A 19971-nucleotide genomic window follows, 5' to 3' on the forward strand; every position below is an offset into this window, starting at 1 on the left:
AGCTCAACATTTAGCGTCTTGATCGGTTTATCACCGATTAATTAGAGTTTGATAAATACGCGCACGCCGTGAGTAAATAAATCATGACAGCCAACCGGGCAGCCAGGCACCCAGGCACCCAAGCATCCAGCCGCCTAGGCAGCCAGCCAGCTAGGCAGTTGGTCGGGCAGCCAGTCAAAACAAACTGAGAGGCTGGGACGATGGAGTTGCACTTTCAGCCTTCACATGCGAAGAAAGTGTTTGCCTGTCTGTCATTCGCCTGGGCAGGTCCCGCCGCCTCATTTGCATGTGCCAAAGAAAAAAAAAAAAAACGAGGGGGCATAAGAGGGAAAAGTAACAGTCAAAAATAAAGGTAAAAATCTTTTGCACTTTTGCGCGCTTTTGCATTTTATTTTTGATTGTTTCGGCTGTCGCTGCTTTTGACATTCGCACAAAAGGCATTTGGGGAGCGGAGTCAGGGCGAAAAATATCTTTGAACATTTGCTCTGTGCGAGCATTAATTATGAACAAAAAGGTCCTTTGAGATGCCTCAGACGAAGCAAATGAGTTGATGGGATCTGAGGTTGGGTTGTAGCTAATTTTGATTTGGGGTATTTTTCTATTTTTTGGAAGGGGTCAAAGGTGCTTTGAATCATGCGCCTGCTGCATATGAAAGCAAATGCAATTTTTGTTGTTCAATTTTTGTGCACTTCAGCTGTTGCATTATTTTTATTTTCAGCTCAAATTTTGAATGAGCTCCGGTGTTGGGGGGATTTAAGAGAAATTAACATGAGTAGTCATGTGAAGTTGTCTTCGTCAGGAATTCAGCCTTAAATGCTGACGCAATAGCTCTGACTTTTCCTAAATTTTCAATATAAAAAAATAATAATAATAATAATAATAAAGAAATTTAAAATGAAAATAAAATAATGTTAAAAATTTACAACAATTAATGAACAATTTTACTCATCGCGAAATTGATGTAACTTATTAAACTTTTCGAAATACTAGTTGCTGAGAAAACATTTCAACTCCAAAAGAATAATAATATACAAATATAAATATAATCTATTTTAGTATGCTCCAAATTCAGTATATATATATATATAGAAATCTTGAAGTTGCACTTATTTTTATACCCTGAAAACATTGAAAATGGGATATTAGGGTATAATGGTTTTGTTAAAATGTATGTAACAGGCAAAAGGAGGCGTGGCAGACCCCACAAAGTATATATATTCTTGATCAGGGCGACGAGCTGAGTCGATTTAGCCCTGTCCGTATGTCTGCCCGTATGCTTGAGCGCGTCGATTTCAGAAGATATAAAAGCAAGAGACTTTTTTTTTTAAATGATCGCATATACAGCGCGGATGTCGAGTTTATCTTTAAAAATCCATAACTATTCCCGATATTTTATTATCGATTAAAAACATTATCAATCAAGGCAGATGCCACCGTAGCTAATTATGAATGATTTTTAATTTTTTTTTTAATAATTAAATTATTCAATAGAATATGATGAAAGTTTCATTAAACTCGGTTAAGTCAATCGATGTTAGAAAATAATAAAATGTTTGGGCAATTAACAAACGCACGTGCTGCAGCAACAGCAGTTTTCCTATACGTGCGCACAGATACATTCAAACATCTTCTAGCACATTCTTAGAATCACATCTGCAGTTAGTTTCGTTTAGTTCTGCTAGATCTCGATGCATCAGTGAATCTATTTCAGTTTTGCCACTGGATCGTAAGGTTTCGGGTTCAATCCCAGGGCGCGTCGTAGTTCTTTTTTTTTTAATTGTTTCAAAACTAATATATAAATAAATGTGCTTTTCTATTAGTTTGGTTCAGAGTAGTATCTAGTCGAGCGCTCTCGACTAGAGTTTTCTTACTTGTTATTTATTTATTTATGTACAGTTAACCAATAATGAAAAATTATATATGTAACTTAATTATAGAGTGCTGGCTTCTAGGGCTTTCCACTCTCTTGTTGTACTTATATTGTTGAAAATTTTTGTTTGGGTGAGAAACCTAAAGATAAAGTTAAATAACATTAAAATTAATTAACATAATTTTCTATTTAGAAGACAACATCTATTCACCCATTCTTTTCAATATTTCTCTTAATTTTGTAGAATTCATAAACATTTCTGATGCTCTTCACAAACCCTGTTATGCGAACTATTGACCATTTTTTGAATATTTCATTTAATTTGATGCTGGTTGGATGACTGGCTGGCTGGTTGCTGGTTTAATTTGCCTTTTTGCATAGCCGCATTTACGAGTTTTACGAGCTCAAAACTGAAATGTCTTTGGTTTATTACCGCAAGTGCAGAAGCAGAAGCAGAAGCAGAAGCAGAAGCCGAAGCAGAAACCGAAGTTAGGAGAAGGTTATTATTATTACTTTTCAGTGCTCTAGCTGTAGTAGTTATAATAGTTGTCGTTGTTGTTGTTGCTGCGTTGGACTCTATGGAACTATGATTGCTACCTTTGCTGCTGCATTTCGCATTTGGCGTCTTTTATTCTTGCCCATGGCGCTGGCAAAAATGTTGACCACTTTCTGCATGGCAGAGCTCCAGCTCCCTCGCTCCCTCGCTCTCCCTCTATCTGTCCCTTTCTTACTGTGGTCCACTTTGGCTCAGTTGTTGACCATTTCGCTTGGTTCTTTGTGGGTCCTTGTCGCTCTGAAATTGTGCTCAAGATATCTACGCTTCGGTTTGAATGGGTCTGTGGATGTTGCCAGCAAAGTATTTGCGGTCTTTCACATCCTTTTGCACAATTATCCAGATTTCAATATTACTGCGTCATAAACAAAAGCCCAAGTGCGACTCCATTGACGGCGAGGGCGCGGGTGCGGAAGGGGACGGGGAGGGGCACTATTGTGCAGAATGCTTTTATTATTTCTATTATTATTGTTGATTCAGGAACTGCAAGCCACTGTCGCGTGGTTTAAGCCTTCGCTCCGCTCTTGCACTAGAGCTGCTCGTTAGGGAGCTAACCACAGGCACTGTAAATCAAGTCAAGGAAATTATATTCCACTTCCATTCCATTTCACGAATATTTGGCTGAGAAAAAATTGAAGAAACACTCCACACTTGGCACAATTTAAGACCATCAGACACATGCCCAATTCATGCAGTTAAGTACTCCAGCCACCAGCCGCTCACTCCGGCTGGCTCGAATTTCCCGCATGCGAATTTATGTTAAATTGGCTTAATTTGCGAGTCGTATGCAAAATACCCTCAAGCTGAAAACTTTCCTTCACTTTTCCAAGCAATCAAATCGTTACGACTGTCACACACCCTGCCACACCCACCCATGCCACCGCCTGCCTCCCCCACGCATTGTGCCACACGCATTGACATTTATCAAAAATTCCAACTGTCATTTATTGCACTGTTTAAATTCTTGTACTTGGCCACAAAACAACACGCAATCGAACATTCATAAGCCTCATTTTCCACTCCACCCCACCCCACTCCAACCACCCCAACCAAAACTCTCATATTGAGCACACACACACACAAAGGAAAAGTCTAATAACCCAAAATTCGCAAAATTGGCAAACGATGTGGGGGAGGGTGTTTTCCCAGCCCCTCGACACCATTTGCCGTTTGCCACTTGCCAATTTTCCGATGCGCAAGTGAAAATCTTTGATATGCTCAGCCAACAATTTTCCAAACAACACAAAAAAGGGCGACGACGGCGACGAGGACACGTGACAATTGTTCTGTTTTTTAACACACACCCAACCTCGCCCCCACCCATCGGACGGCGCCCTCTAAGCACTGCGAAAAGTTTGCAATTTCCCATTTTCCAACAGTGCTCGATTTGGCAGTCAAGTGCGTAATTTGCGGCTGGGCCCTGAAGAGGGGGATGTGGAGGAATACGGATTACTTAATCTTGTCAGGTTTGGCATTAGCTGTGGGCCATGTGTGTAGCCTGCTATTCGATTAGGAAATTAAGAGATGAACAGCAAGAGATAAGCAATATTTAATTAACTCAAGCTAGTCAATAGGGAAATTATTGTGGATGACAAGCAATATTTTAGATGGAGAATGAGAGACTATATAGATATATGCTAATATAATATAAAATTGCATTAAATTACAGCTTTCAATATTATTATAAGTTCCATCAACCTATGCCAAGTCAGTTGAGGTCTCAATTCATAACACTCCATCTGAACTATGCATTTTATCTTGCCTGTTACTCCCATTACTCCACTTGCATTTTGCTTATATATCGCCCGAATTCCAAGAGCTACACAAACAAGCACTTCAGACCTTTTGCCAAAATTAAAAACTCATTTCCAAGCAACTAAATATTTATTTCAATGTTGTGGTCGGGGCCTTAGACATTTCAATTTATTGCACAATTAAAAAGTATTTCTCATATCCTGTGTGAGTGCAGCTCATAAATTCTTCACCTACGCTCTCAGACTCGTACCTGCCTGACGGAAATTGCGAAGCGCCTAGTGCGCGCCTCCAAGACAAATCCTGACTCCAAAAATGCAAAAAATCAGAGTCAAAAGCAAATAAAAGAAGAAGAAACCCCCAAAAGTCTGGGCAGAAAAATAAAAGAAGAGGAGCTCGCAGGCAGTTGGCATTCAAATTATGAAATAAGTAAAAGCGCACTCCATGCATTAAAAACCTTTTAATTTGCTAAATCGCCTTGCCAGACGACGCCGCAGCAGCATCTCATGGCTACGGCACACAGCGTACGGGTTGCGGGCTACGGGTTACGGGTTAGACGGCATACGGCATTCGGCATACGGCATACGGCGCAACGGATGCGAAGTCTGTGTGCATTTTTGAGATTTGCAGACGCCTAAAGGAGCGCCGCCTACGCCCAATACATGCACCTCACTCACTCGCCTTTGTGCCTGGGATCTGGGCAAAGTTGTGCCCAGGCAATGCAAACACTCCAAGGCCTGTCCGCCCTTCCAGCAGCTTCCCTCTGGTTGCTCTATATATGTGGGGCGATAATTTCCACTTTGTGCGGCTGCCGCTGCTGCTGCTGCTGGCGAATTCCTATGGGCTATCAAGGCAGAGCAGCTCAGACTCGACTCGTACTCCCCTTTTGTATCTGCACATTCGGCATTCCCTGCAAAATAGAGAAAAAAACAGAAGTCTCAACTGAAGCTGAAGCTGTCTTTGAAAAGGCGCAGTGAAGCATTCAAAATAATTCCACAAAAATCATAATGCATCTTAATTTTATATTTATTCCAGGCGTATATAGTATAAGCAATATGTAGAAGAGCAAGCGACGTAGTTTGGGTGGGACAATTTGCCATCAAATATATATTATTTTTAAAGAAACTCTTTAGTCAAAGTAAATTTGCAAATTTAAATAAAATATTTATTTATATATAAGTATAATCTATAATTATTAATACGAATTATATTAATTAAATTATATATAATATTTGTAATTATTTTAGTACTAATTATATAAATATTATTTGAAAACAAAATGTCTTAAATGTGTATTGCTCTATAAAACTACTTTCAAAATTAAAAAATAAATAAATAAAATAAAATAAATAAATAACATAATATATTAAAGCCTCAACTAATTGTAGCCCTCGGGGGGAAACTTAAAGAGACGCCCCAAAGCATGCTACAAATAAATGGGGATAAACAAATTAGTGAAACGCACAAAAACTCACTGCATGTACGAAAAGTAATTAAATTTGATTTCCAACACGAATGCAATCCCATTTGCCGTTTCTCTCGATCCTGGCGTGTCCATGGTAATCAAGTATTGTCATTGCATGACTCCACAGATATCGACTGGGAGTGCCGTAGGGGGGCAGAGCGGGGGACACGCAATCGAAATTAAGAAAAGTCTCGCATTTAATTTAATTGACAGCTCGCGGACGAAACCAACCCTCAGCATCCCCCTCCCCCTCACACACCCCGACAACCTCCACCTGCCCCAAATGCTCATTAAAAGCGTATTATATAGAGAGGAAAATGTCTGCGCTTATCTATCGAATGTCTCCTCTCCAGCTGTTGTTGTTGTTGTTGTTGTTGCCAATGATTTTTGTAAATTCATTACAATCTATTTGCGAGAGGAATCTATACGCGAATAAATTGCAAACTCATTTACCGCGCGAAAAAGAAGAAACAACTTTTCGAGTACTTTATTTAAATGCGAAATCTGAAAATTCAGTCAGCCAAAAGCGTTCGAGAAATGCAGCTAAAAGTTTGTTTTAACCATTTTTATAGACATTTATTTTCCGTTGTTCCATTTGGCCTCGTCGCAGACATCGTCTGTGGCTTGTCCTGCACTCAATTTAAATTGTCTCCTTGGAGATTTTTGCAGAGCCTGCGATGATTTGCCATTCAGTTTGTTGGCCTCTTGTGTTTTATTTCGATTCGGTTTTTTCGCTGATGATTTGGCTGAAATTTTATTGCAGCTCCAATCGATAGCAATCAATATATTATTAAGCACAATTTGCGGTTTATTGAGTTACGGCTGGATTAAATTTAAGCTTGAGAAAATCTGGCTTTAAATATGCTAATGCTCCGCAATTAAGTACACATATTTCTTTTGCAAATGCACTCAAACAGAAAAAGGGTCCGTGCTGTTGCCAATTTCGGACGAGAACACCAACAGAAAATGCTCATAATAAATGGCCAAAAATGAGCTGAAAAAAACACGCGCAATTCAATTACCCAAAGAGGAGAACCGCACGAATCGTGGACGACACGCGACCGCATAAAAACGCGTTCAAAACGCGAAACGCACTTCAAGCACATAAATTATGAACAACAGCAAAAATACAAAAATTTGGCCCACAAATGCAAAGAAACAACTACAACAGCAGCAACAACAACAACAACATGTTTATTAAATGTTTAACACGACTTTTCACTCATTAACGAGAGACGCGAAAAAAAACCGCAAGACCCATCCAGAGGGTTGCCTGTGTTTTTGGCATAATTTATGCATGTGTGTAGAATGAGAGTCTGTGTGTGTGTTGGAGCTGGTGTTCATGTTGATGTGTTGATGTGTTGATGTGAGCCTAGCCAAGTGTTAATTTCGTGGCACACAAAGCATTATGAACAGAAAAATTTATAAATCTAAAAGCAAACGCAGCGAAAGCGAAGGCAGCAAAGCGAGCGACTTATTGAAGCGTTTCGCGTGCGTTTATAAACGCGTGCAAAATGAACTTCAAGCATTTGCCGTACTTAAGTTTCGGATTGTCATCTCAAGTTTATTTTAAGGCATTCTTAATAAGAAAATGTTATATTATTGTTACATAGTAATAATTGAAGTTGCATTTATAAATTATCGAAAGACGAATCTAGAAAGCAGGCAGAAAATAGTAAATACTAAATGAAGACGAAATATCTTATTTAATGCAAATATGTTATTTATATTAAAGACTATATATAAAGATTTGAGAGCGTTTTATGAAATTGATATCCGACTATAGTCGTATATGTATGTATCCACTTCTGCGCTCACGCGTTTTTTGGTCGCGCTTTAAAATGCGAGACGGCTTTTCCCATGATCCACTAACCAACAAATGGGCAAAAGGCAAACGCAATCGCAATCGCAATCGCAATCGCAGTAGCAATCAAAGTGGCAATCGCAATTCCCAATCGATGGGCAAAGCCAAAGTGCAGACCCAAAGAATGTGACTCTCGAATCGCTGACTGACAGCCGAACTGAAACCAAAAACTGGGTCCATAATTCATATGCGCCACAAAGTCTGCGGCAATCAAAATGCCAAAAACCGCAGCGAAAATTCAGACGACTCGCTGAGCTGAGAGCTGCTGCTGTTGTTGCTGCTGCTGTTGCAGAACAGCCGAACGACATAATTGCAGCCTGTCTGCAGTGCCTAATGCAAACAAACATGGGATTATGAGAGGCAGCCAGCGAGCGAGTTGATGATGGGCCCCTACCCAGCCTATCCCCCTCCCTCTCCCTCTGGCTCTCGTGCTCTACTCTCGCTGTCTGACCCGTAACAAGTAGCTGGCGAAATGCTTAAAAAATTGGGCTCTACGTGTTGCAGGCCCCGCACCACGCACCAAGCTCAAAGCACCAAGCACCAAGCACCAAGACAAGGATCAGCAAGAGTTCGCCGAGATCGTGCGATTGCTTTTCATTAGCTGCGCCACAAAAACAACAACAACGGCAACAACACAATGAAATTATGTGGCCTGAACCTCTCGGGCTTTGAACCTGGCCACATCTTAAAAACTAGTCCATGTGCCATGTGCATTGCGTTTGGCGAATCGATTGGCAACGCCCCAGCTGCTGTTGCTGCTGCAACATGTGACTTGCTTGAGATTCGATTGACTTGGCTGCTCAGTTGCACGAAATTATAATTTCACCTACAACAATTTGGCTTCCGTTTCAGCTCCTACTCCCAGCACTCAAGCCCCCATCCCACCCCCTCTATCCACACCTATCTATATATAAATTGTTCATGGGAATTACATACGTGATAGATTGTTTTAGCCTCAACTCCAAGCTCTGCACAGCTGGCTGATTGGTTTTCTTGCCATCATCGTTTCATATGCGACGTGACTGAGGCTCTGATTGCCAATCGATTGATTTACAAATATGCTTAGGAACCCACAGCAACATGCATGGAAATGAGCTAAGATTAAGGAAAGACATCTTAATCAGTGTATCTACAAGATTTTGTTTCGTACTATATTAAACGAAGAAACTTTAAACTACATATAGATTTACAATATAAATTGAGTACTACTAAAACGATTTAAAGTCGGAGTAAAACTTGATTTACGATTTGAGGTTAGGTAAAAGGAATAAAGCATGCTAAGAAATAAAATGGAGTCTAGGATGCCCACTTTGGATCTGAATATTCCTCATATATGCATATAATCTTCAATCGAATATTTTACTAAAATTAGTATCTGCTCTTATAATCACAGAGTTCAATCAGCCTTTAATATTTCTTATGGGTCTTTTCATTATTATTTATTTATAATTTTTACACAAATATCTATATAAACTTATATAATATATAAGTAGATCTCTTTCAAAATATAGACATATTCGTCGTTCCCCAAATGGGTTTGACAATTGTTTTCAATCTAGTGTTTATTTGAAAAATTTGGCATTTACCTGAACTCGAAATCTATTTCTTAGGCCGTCCTCCACAATGGATAAATTCAGATATCTGAAGCCCGTGTGGTTTACAGCGTCGCTTATGATGCTCATGATGTTCTCGGTGACAAAAGGTGCTTCGAAATACATCAACTTAGCAGCAATTCCCAAGGCCTTAGATCTTGTGCTGAGCACAATAAGCAAGAGCATAACAATTAGGCCGCCATGAGTGTCGCGAGGGGCGGGAGGATGATACAAGAAGAGCAACGACAATAACGAGCCGGCAAAGCGAAGTAACTGGAGAGACTTGTTTCAGTCCATATGCGCAGTTGAGATTAATGCATATATATTAACAACAAACAAGAGCTGCGCAGTGCGGACTTGACCCTGGACAAGGCGCAACAGGTGGTGCCACAGAGAAAGAAATACAGTCAGAGAGAAAGAGAGGGAGGGAGGGAGGGAGGGAGAGAGGGCGAGAAATAATCTCGACTCGAGTGGGCACATGTTGGCAATTTCCCGAACATGTCAGCTGCCGATAGCTGCCCAACTCGCAGTCGGCGCCACAAAGATCGAGAGAGAGCAAGGGAGAGAGGAAGAGAGGGAGAGGCAGAGCAACACAACCGATGGCAAACGATTTTGCAATGCGGCGGACACTCGTCAATGTCGCGACAAGGGTCAATAATTGACCAAGAGACAGCGCCGGCAGCAGGGCCCGCGGCAGCAGAGTCTCGCATTCGGTTAATAGAGTCGTGATCCACGGCCACGAAGCAACCTGCGCGCATATGCTGAACGATGAGCGGGGGGCCGCGGCGGAACGGAGGGCAGACCACCTACAACTGCATGTATTTGTTTTGCACCCCTACCAAACCAGCACTCCTCTGTCTCCTCCCCATTCCCCTCGCATCTCAGCCCCTCTTCGTCCTCTAACCTCCTCGCCGGTTGTTGTTGTTCAATTAAACTTTATGCCAATAAATTGTAAGCAGTAAGTCGTTTAATCTAAATTAAGCGCCAGCCAGTCGTCCGAGCCAGGCGCTGGCAAACGTTTTTTTGAACGGCAATTTCCATCAGCTGCATCATGTGTCATAAACAAGTTGCAAGGCGCCGCCGACAATGCCACAATACGCGCTACATGCGCACATTTCCATACAGCCCATGGGGCAAGTGCGCGCTTCCTGGTCGCAGTCGCACTCGAAGCCAAAGTTAGAGTTGGAGCTGGAGCTGGAGTTGGAGCTGGAGTCGTTGGCTGGCTCGTTGTCTGGCTCTGGTTCTTGTCTAGGCATTTGCCTATGTAGCGTAAGCAATTTTTATGCTCATGTTGCACGTAATCACCGCGAGCCGCAGGTGGTAAAAGGAGCTCAGTGCGCGCCGAGCGCGGGCAGCTTGCGGGACCTGAAGGAGCGCCCAGCTCATCTGGCCCCAAGAGCAGCGCTGATTGAATTGCACTAATTGCGTATTAAAGCTCAGCACATTTCAGCGGCAGCAAATTGCATGCAGCCAAATTGAATTAGACGAGCAACAGCCACGCCCCCTCTCCCACTATCCCTACCGCAGTCCACTCTGCGCCTGATGCCTGATGCTCTTGCTGCTAATGAAGCAACGCTTGCTTGCTGGCTCTTATTTTGCCTAATTAATTGGCAGCGCCAAATGTCTGCAGAGCAGCCAACAAAAGAAAAAAAAGTTGCCCCAACTGTTGCCGGGCTGGCCCTGAGCCCTAAACCCTGAGCCCCGAGCCTCTATTTCAGCGCCCCCCTCAAACACCCTTTCGAAACCCCTCACAAAAGTGCAACAAGAAAGCTGTCAACACAGCCAAAAAGAGCGCCAGCTGCAGCTCCCTTGTTGTGCTCGCCCGTTCCTCCCTTTCGCAAGTCGCAGCTGAAAGTCAAGTGTCCTTGGAGAATATGTGGCATGCGGCATGTTGCATGTTGCAATTCTTTCATTTGTTTTTCGGCCAGCCAAAAAAGAAGAAACTAATTGCAGGCTGAGGCTGGGGAATATGTGCTTGAACTTTGGGGCACGCATTTGGGGAAAGGGGGCCAGCCTCTGCACTCTTGAGGCATGTTGCTGTTGCATAAAGGGTTAATTATAACACACAAGCGCTTGCTACGAGTTCCTTTTGACGCACATCTGTGAACGAAAGGAGTAGAGTCGAAATAAGCTATGCAAGCGGAGCCAGACAAACGAAGAACAAAGAGAACTTCTTGAAAATATTCAGAAAATATAAAAAGAATTATAGTTGAGAATTGATTAAATGAAAAAAGTTAAGATTAAATTTAAAAGAAATATATATGTACAAATAAAAAGTAATACAAAACTCACATTCATACTTAAATGGGTACCTAAAACTTATAAATTCCATATTAGAGAATTACAGAGGAATCAAAATAATAATTTGATAACTCTGTCCCTTTACATCACTCACATCTGATTTCAAACAAGAGCCAGGGAATCGCACAAGAAAAAATGCCAAAATGAAAAAAAAAAGGAAACTCGACTCATTTATTGTAGTATATATCCCAGTGGAGAGGCCCTGTTCGGTTCTTATGTTTGCAATAACAACATTTTTGCTTAATTAACACAACAAAGCAATGCCAAAAAATATGGAAAATCTGCTCCATGAAAAACGAAAAGCAAAAGTTGTCTCTATGCACTGAGATTCCCCTAACACAGGGCATCTTGCATTGCCACCTGCAGCTGGGAGCGGGCAGGGCTGGGCGAGCCGTACGTGAGGTGTGTGGCAAAATACCATGAAAAAAGCCACTCACAATGCTGGCAGCAGCAGCCGCGGCCTCCTTCCAGCTCTTAACGCCGGCCATCCGGGTCTGAAAATGTTTGGCAGACAAAAAGATTTATGTTTTCTTTTCATTTTGTACTTTACATTTCACATTTTCACATTTCACATTTTACATTTTACATTTTACATTTTGCATTTCACATTTTACATTTCACATTTTGGCATTTCATTTGAGGCTACGAGCGACGATAAAACAAATGAACAACAAAATTGTATAAAAATTTTCTATAGTCTACTCGTTGCATACTTAAAGGCACATGAAACGGGCAAGGGGGGAAGGGAAAAGGCAAAAGAAAACGCTCAAGCACGGAAAAAGGAAAAGACAACGCGCTGCCAAGTGCATGAAAACAGAATAAAAACAAATGCATTTCCCCCAAAGTAAAGAGCTCTGCCCACTCTCTCACTCTATCTCCATCTCGCTCTCAAAAAAAGGGTGCTTTGAATTAATACTTTTTCGATTTGCTTTGTTTCAGTCCGACTGAAAGCTGAGTGGGCGACTGAAAAGGGGGAAACAGGAACGAAGGAATACAGAGAAGGGCTGTGGAGCTAGCACCTAGGAAATTAAGACAGAACTTTGTTAACTTTAAATTTTAATAATAAAAGCACAGAGGAATATAGGGATTAAATAAAGATATTATATTGTTATTAGTAAGACTACGATATCTCTTTTGGTATTTAGCATTTGTTAGTTCGGATATACGTTTGGAGGCTTTAAACTTAATGAGAACATCTTAAGCAGAGCCTGTCTTAACATTTGCTTAACACTGCGCCGACAAGTGTTATGTTAATTAACATATATTATCTTAACTCTTTTTACAATTAACTGGTCATTAATATTCTTCACGAAAATGTTAATAATTTAAGCTATCTGTCTATATTAATAGCTCACAGGCATGACATCACATAATAAAAGCATTTAATTATCAGTAAGTAATATTGCCTAAGACTCAAATTGATCCACTTAATACACAGATTTTACTCTTTAGATATATGTAGCTCTACTTCGTGGCTTATCCTAAGTAATTGCCAAACTTTCTAAGTTTACGTTCATTGATCTGCCTCACATGCATAATAATGATAGAAAATTTGATCCACGCAGACAACTGGCGCCATGAAAAGCCCATAAATCATGAGCCCGATTCACACACACACACACACACACACATTCTGATTATTTTTGGAGCATGCATGCAACGATAACTCCATCTGAGCTGACCAGCAGCAGCCATCGAAGCAACAGCAGCAACAACAATACCAACAACAACAACGAGCACAACTGCAACTGCAACAACAACAACTTGGACAATTTTCCAATTTTCACATGCGAATTATGGTCAGCCGGCTACCCACAACGAGTTCGAACCCACCGCAGATACAAATTTTGGAGTGATTGATAGCATGTTATGAGTTAACATGCTATTATTAGACCGCAAGATGCTACCAACAACAGCAACATCGACAGCAGCAGCAACAACAGCAACCATGTTGAGAGCCTGTCGAGGATCGGTCTAAGCAAATGTTTACTCACGACTTTTCGCTCGGGACTCTGGGCTTTGGTTTTTCGTCATATTTGCCAAAAGTGGAAAATTGTGCAAGAGAAATTGATTTCACATGATTTACGTGCAAGTTTTCGCAACAACAACATCAACAACTACAACAACAACAGCGAGCAACAACCAACAGCAGCCAAAAATAATTTCTAATGTCATGTTGGAAGCTGCTGATGCAGTGCGAGATAGGCAAAAGGAGGGAGAAAGGGAAGTAAGGAATTGTTCAACAGTTTGGCATTACAAATCAATCGACGCAACAAAAACAAAAACAGCTCGTTAAACGGCCAACAGATGGCGCCAGCAATACAATCGCAATTCTAGCTGCGAGTTGGTCAGTTGGCCAATCCAACTATTCCAAACAGTTTATTTAGATATTAAAAAAGAAAAAACTCTTGAAGTAACTTATCGCATTTTTTCGATTTATGGATTTCCGCTAGCCAAAGTGGAATGCAAATAAAAAACTTGATATTCCGTTTGCAAACCAAGCACAAAGTCAATGTCATCAAATCGACGAACCAATGCAAAATATATAATAAATATCAAAACAGAAACTAACAAAAACTGCGGGCAACTTTTAACGAATTAAATATTGCATAATGAATATCACTCAGCTACCAGGTGCTCATATGAATAACTGTTGTGTACTGTTATTCCGCGCAGAATTGGACTTAACTGTAGCTAGAGGTCACGATTCTGCATATAACATTTAATGTATTCAAATTAATCGGAGTTTTACAATAATACATAAAGTTCTTCTTTTTTTTTCAAGTAATACTCAAGTTACCGTAAATCTATAATTTTACACTTGTATATAATGCATATATAATCAAACTAATCTAGCTGCACAAAAAATACCAATCAAAAAATCCAATATACTAATTCACTTTCGTGAATGAGTAATAAATTTATATTTTTTATATTGTAAATTTATTCATCTTTGAATATAGTATTTGATTAGACATCTCTGCACTGATTCACTAGGTATCTAACCAACGGATATATTCTTTACAACATACAATCATCTATCTCAAAGTTTTAATGGGATTGTTGACATACAAACAAGCAGTTGAGATGTTTTTTCTTCTCGCAGAGAATAATCTTAATTATTGCTTCCTATTTAGCAAATCATTCAGCAAACCTGTTTCGCAATCCAATCAATATTTACACACCCAGTCAATGACTGCGCATATTTTTGACTGAATGTAGAACAGAGTTGGAACCAGGTATACCTGGGGCTTAGAAACTGCTCCCATTTCCATAAGGTACAGCAATTATCATCAATCGAAAATCAAAATTACATTTGTTCATGGCTTACTTGAATTTCACCTGCAAGCAGCTAAAACAACTTTCAATACACATGGTTTAGTAAATTTATAGAGTCGTAGAACCTGTTGAGATTAATGCAAAAAAAAAGTAAAAACTAGAAAAAATAGAAACGACAAATATAATTCCGATGGTAAATAAACAAATTGCTTAACTGTGAATCGCTGAAGACTCTTAACGGTATTCGGTGTCATATAAACAAAGCACAATCGATGCGATTGTTGATGAATGGCTGCTTGAAGAGTCGGCTGGTACTCTAAAGATGCCGCAAGGTGGCAAACCATTTAAGGTGACAAGTTAATTAAAAACACACAGAATATATATATATATATTATAAAGCAACGCAAGTGAAAAGTGAGAGTCCGAGCGAGTGAGAGAAATTATAACAGAGACCAAGACCCAGACCCAGACGCAGACCCAACTCGAGACCGGGCCGGAGACTCATACCTAAACGAGGGGCGCTCAGCTTTAAGACTGAATCCAAAAACCAAAATCAAAAGCAACAAAAATACTGGTTTTGAGAGAGCGCGCGCCCGCTTGAGAAAAATACCAACAATATAAAAACAAAAACAATTCAGACACACATTAAACTGTCAATCCGAAGAGGCGACTCGCCCCCTTCAGGGGCCCCTGTGCGCTCCGGCCCCCTCTGCACCCTCGGCACCCGCCCCTGACTTTGACTGTGGCTTGGCGGCGCGGCTGTTGCTGTTGCTGTTGTTGCTGTTGCTGTTGCTGGCGCTGGTTTGGCACTTAGCATGCGCATGCGCTACCGTTTTCTTGGCCAGTTGTATTTTAGCCATTAGCACGTTCGGAGCTGGAGTTAGACACTGGCTCCAAGTATATTTATAGTTGAAACTAAAAGTGAATTAAACGGCGCTTCAAGACTCACGCACAGCGAGACTTTATGGCGACTTGGTGAATTTGTAATTGTGAAAGCGAAAGTTGCGTGCTAAAAGTGGAGTTTCATATAAAACACACATATATATATGTGTGTATATATGGCTAAAAACTGAACAAACGACTCGATATACAAACAAATCGCGCAAAATCAAGAGAAACAACAACAACAACAACAAAGATAACAACAACGACAGATACAAGAGCAGCCGTCACAACAACCTTCGAGAATTCCTCGTCAAGAGAGCAAAGCTTCAGCATGCCCGCAGCCAGTTCTCATTCGCGGCTCTTCTTCTACCTGCTGTGCGTCGCCTCACTGCTGGCTGTATCAAAATCGGATACCGGTAGTACAAAGAACTCATACTTTATGTCGTATTTCTATTATCTGGTTGTTAACTTTATCAACCCCTTTGCAATGCCCATTTTTTACCGCTTCGTAAACGTGTGGCTCACCTAGAAGCTAGACGGGCATTGCGCGCCAAGTCCTAACGAATTTTTGTAAATATCTTGTAAATATATGTATGTATGTATGTAAATATAGTTGTAAATAAGACTGCTATTTGAGTTTAATGTGATCGGCCAATCGGGATTGTCAAGTTAGACCTTAAACATTCATTTGTACCTGGCTACCGTACCTATGTGATAACTTCTATGAGGCACTCTGTTAATTCTATAATAAAATATGTAAAAAATTATCGATGTGATGGTGTTTTATTTGCTTAACTACATATTCTATAAATGTAAGATTTTATAGCCTAAGGGGATATTTTTAAAAATAAAGATTGTAAAGCTATTTTCCCAATAATTATTGCACCTCAGATTATTATTGACGCATTTCAAGACAGATGAATTACGGAAAATCAATTTTTATTGTGCTTCAAGATTCTGTCTGTCAAAATGATATCAAGTGATTTATAAACAGCTCATAATACGTACATACTGTAGAAAAATCTTGTATACAATTTCAAAGCTTACAAGTATTTTGATTATTTATTTAATCAGATATCGAGTGAAGATCGCATTGCAGTATATATTTATCTCTGGTATATGCATTATGATAATTAATATTCATTATATTAATAGTCTATTTGGCAACTTTTGTAACCTTGATATATAAAAATTACCCTGACCAAAATCAACAAGCGTCAATTCTATTACTTGAGGTTGCGTTCAATTTAATCTAAGATCAGAGCTCGAAATGCGAGCGCAGCATATAAAACAGCTCAGCGTGCCAATTAAATATTATACAATATTACAGTCATATGAAGCTCTAAGGGCCACAGCAGGTTACAGTGCGAGACGTGCCGTCTAAGCCAATGTCAATTGACCAGTAACTGCACTTACAGCCCAGTTAGAGACGAGTCGTTAAAAATAGCGAACAACGTACGAAAACTGTGTATGCTAGGCATATCTACATAGACGACATTCACAGAGCAACATTAATCGGTCGTACACGTTCTCAACGCACTCGAAGGTCGTTTAATTTTCGGCGGGCTTCAGCTAATTAGCGGATAGCTAGCTTCAATTCATGATTTTCATATGCTTTTTCACGCATTCTAGGAGCGTACTACTCAAGAGATCTCGTAAATATTGGGAAGCAAAACAAACCAAATTGTGGAGAGCATTACCAGTTTTTTTTTTTTTTTTTTTGCGGACTTGCTCTCGCTGGTCGCGTCTCTCTCGACATCGTCTCTTGTCCATGATCTTGACCACGCTTCAATTGGCTGCGGTAGCTCTCATTGACATCAAAAATAGTCGCAATAGTCTCTTCGGCTCCGGTTAGTTGGCATTCAAGGTTAATAGTTGAAACTGTTAGACGCTGAGTATTGTGTGCCTAGCTGCGTCAGCGTGTGTGAGGCGGAACTGTTTAAGATGCGGAAGCTTATCCAAGATGATTGGGCAAAAAAAAAAAAAAAAGAAAAGAAAAAAACAAAATTTTAATTTTAATTTTTATGTTTATATATTAGGAAAATATAATTTTGTTGTTGGTTGTCGATTTGCTTGATGAGGCAGAGAACTTGAGCTACTAACCCAATAGATGCGAATAAGTCTTAGAAGTTTGCACAATTCGGAACAAGGGCTCATCAGAGATGATATATGATAGACCGCATTGAAGATATTGTTAATATATATTATTTTTGTGTATTATATTATGATCTTTCTATAGCTAAGGTCTGTGTCGGTTCATTCAATACTGAGAGAATGTTTGGCCAGTCTCTCACTTGTATATATTTCTATTCCATACACAGTTTCATTCATAAACACTCATCCACTCATAATCGTGTGTTATCATTCACAATACACTCACAGTGCCGCTCCATCCGCCTGCCGAGGATTTGGCCTACGATGCAGCCTTGCAGTTGGGCATATTGACGCACCGGCTCAATCAGTTGGCCCACGAGGAGGAGTCGAGGCAGCTGGGCATCACGAATCTGACGCTCAACAACCTGGTTAGTCGTATACCCTGTAACTGCGACACTGGTCTCTGCAAGTGCTGTGCAGGTATGTGTTGCTCCCTCTACGTTTCCAATTTGTTCTGAGCCATTGTTCCCATCTCTTGATAGGCTTTCTCTCGGTGATTGGCATGAACAGCTGCACAGAGGTCGTCTATCGGCCGGATGAGTTCTCCTTTGAGCTGCGCATGCGCGTTAACAATAACATCTGGTTCCGCCGCAAGGTCTCCGGGCAGAATCCACCGCCCTTTTGCTTCAGGCCACCGCGCTTCAACTTTGCGCGCGCCTGCATTCAGTTCCATGATATTTGGTTCGTTGGCCGCAACATGCATGTCTGCATGTACATGTCCGGCGAGTTTCAGGGCTTTGAGCTCTTCGAACGGTAAGACATCGCTACAAAGAACAGGAATTCATATAATGAACTTTATTTGTTACTTTCTCAGCAACTTTGACTGTTTGCTCTTTGGTGATCACGGCGTGAAAATCGTGCCACCCGAGCAGGGCTATCCAGTGAGGCCCAACGATGTGGACATAGATGACGCTGAGGATGAGATCGAGGACTATGATGAGAACGTTGTACGCAGCTTGGCCGAAAAAATGATTAGTTGATTGTTGCATGCCCCACGGACTCGCACAACCTTTATCCTTTCTTCGACCCCACATCGAATTCTTATGGCTTGCTAACTCCCATTCAAGAATTTCATTTCTAACAACCCATTCCCCATACCCCATCCCCTATATTCGCCATATCCCTAACTGAGCCTATATATTTATTAACATTTATTGCTGTATCCCTCCCTACTCTACTATTTATTACCGCATTGTTAATTTATTAAAGCATTTGAAACACTTGGAGGCATGTCTTTTATCCTGCGCCACTTGGCTGCCTAATCACTCGAGAGCGAACCGCCCAGTCAGCCAAAAGGCCACCTGTTGAGCCACCGCCTGCAAGTGTGAAAACTGCAAAGGTGCGACGTGTGATGTTCAAAGTCGAACAAAGGCTCTCGCCCAGCCGCCCCACTCCCTAGATGCTCCCTTCGAGCATGTGCAACCAGCGCATCCGTATCCTGTTGCGTCTACCCCAGCTCCTGGGCATTCAAGTGCAAAATAAAACACAAAGCGCATTCAAATTCTAAAGGATAATGCAACCGGTGGCACTGCATGTGCAAGCTGCAGTCGCCTGGGGTTGGGGGCGTGTCCCTTTTATGCACATGCAGAAACACGTCAGGCGCTGCGGCTGTGGCTGCTGCACTCCGCTTGACTCGCAGTTGACTGTAATAAACGACTGTTTAAGGCATTCGCCAGGCGCCCGACGAGGATGCAATCCACACAAACACACACGCATATATACACATATAGATGCAGGACGAGCGCCGTATGCAAAGTATTATTTCGCACTTGAGGCTGCATTCAAGAGCAATTTAGACTGTGGCGTGTGGAGGCAGGTGTCATGCAAATGTGAGAGGATATGCAAACAGGATATGCATGTGCAATGTGTGGAGAAGAGCCTTTGAATGCGGCTAATGCAAAGACATGAATGCAGAAAATAAAATGCTTGTCAAATAATGGTTATATTAACAGAATGTTAAGTAGCTTCATAATTAGCTTGAGTTAGAGGACAGTTTATGATTTGACATTATAAAGGAATCCATAGGAGAGGGATTTTTATATGTAAATCTTTATTTGTTTATTTCTAATCTACAATGACAAGTACTTTTCCTCACTTTTATCCAACTCCGTATAGTGTTCACCCATTCATATTAACTTCCCGTACTTCATATACAATTATTATCGCATCTCTATTCACAAATCCCCTTTGATTTACCGCATGTCACACAAAGTCGTCAATTATATTGTTAAGCCCCGCATTGGTCATTGACCATTA

The 19971-nt window shown here is 40.8% G+C and overlaps 1 protein-coding gene across 2 annotated transcripts in view; it reads left to right on the forward strand.

Moving 5' to 3' along the window:
* Positions 1-18939, forward strand: part of LOC108655239 (uncharacterized) — a 159173-nt gene extending 140234 nt beyond the window's left edge. The window contains exons 1-5 of one of the 2 annotated variants that reach the window (XM_089262337.1): positions 14705-15977; positions 17944-18135; positions 18198-18468; positions 18530-18731; positions 18772-18939. In XM_089262337.1, the coding sequence (XP_089118463.1) occupies positions 15893-15977; positions 17944-18135; positions 18198-18468; positions 18530-18695 (714 nt within the window). In that variant the 5' untranslated portion in view covers positions 14705-15892 and the 3' untranslated portion in view covers positions 18696-18731; positions 18772-18939. Of the gene's footprint in view, positions 1-14704; positions 15978-17943; positions 18136-18197; positions 18469-18529 lie in introns of those variants that run through there. The other variant, XM_089262336.1, reaches the window with a different exon arrangement.
* The last annotated feature ends 1032 nt before the right edge of the window (positions 18940-19971 follow it).

The sequence above is a fragment of the Drosophila navojoa genome, chromosome 5, assembly GCF_054131105.1.
Source record: "Drosophila navojoa isolate 15081-1374.11 chromosome 5, UAZ_NAV_1.0, whole genome shotgun sequence".
NCBI classification, from domain to species: Eukaryota; Metazoa; Arthropoda; class Insecta; order Diptera; family Drosophilidae; genus Drosophila; species Drosophila navojoa.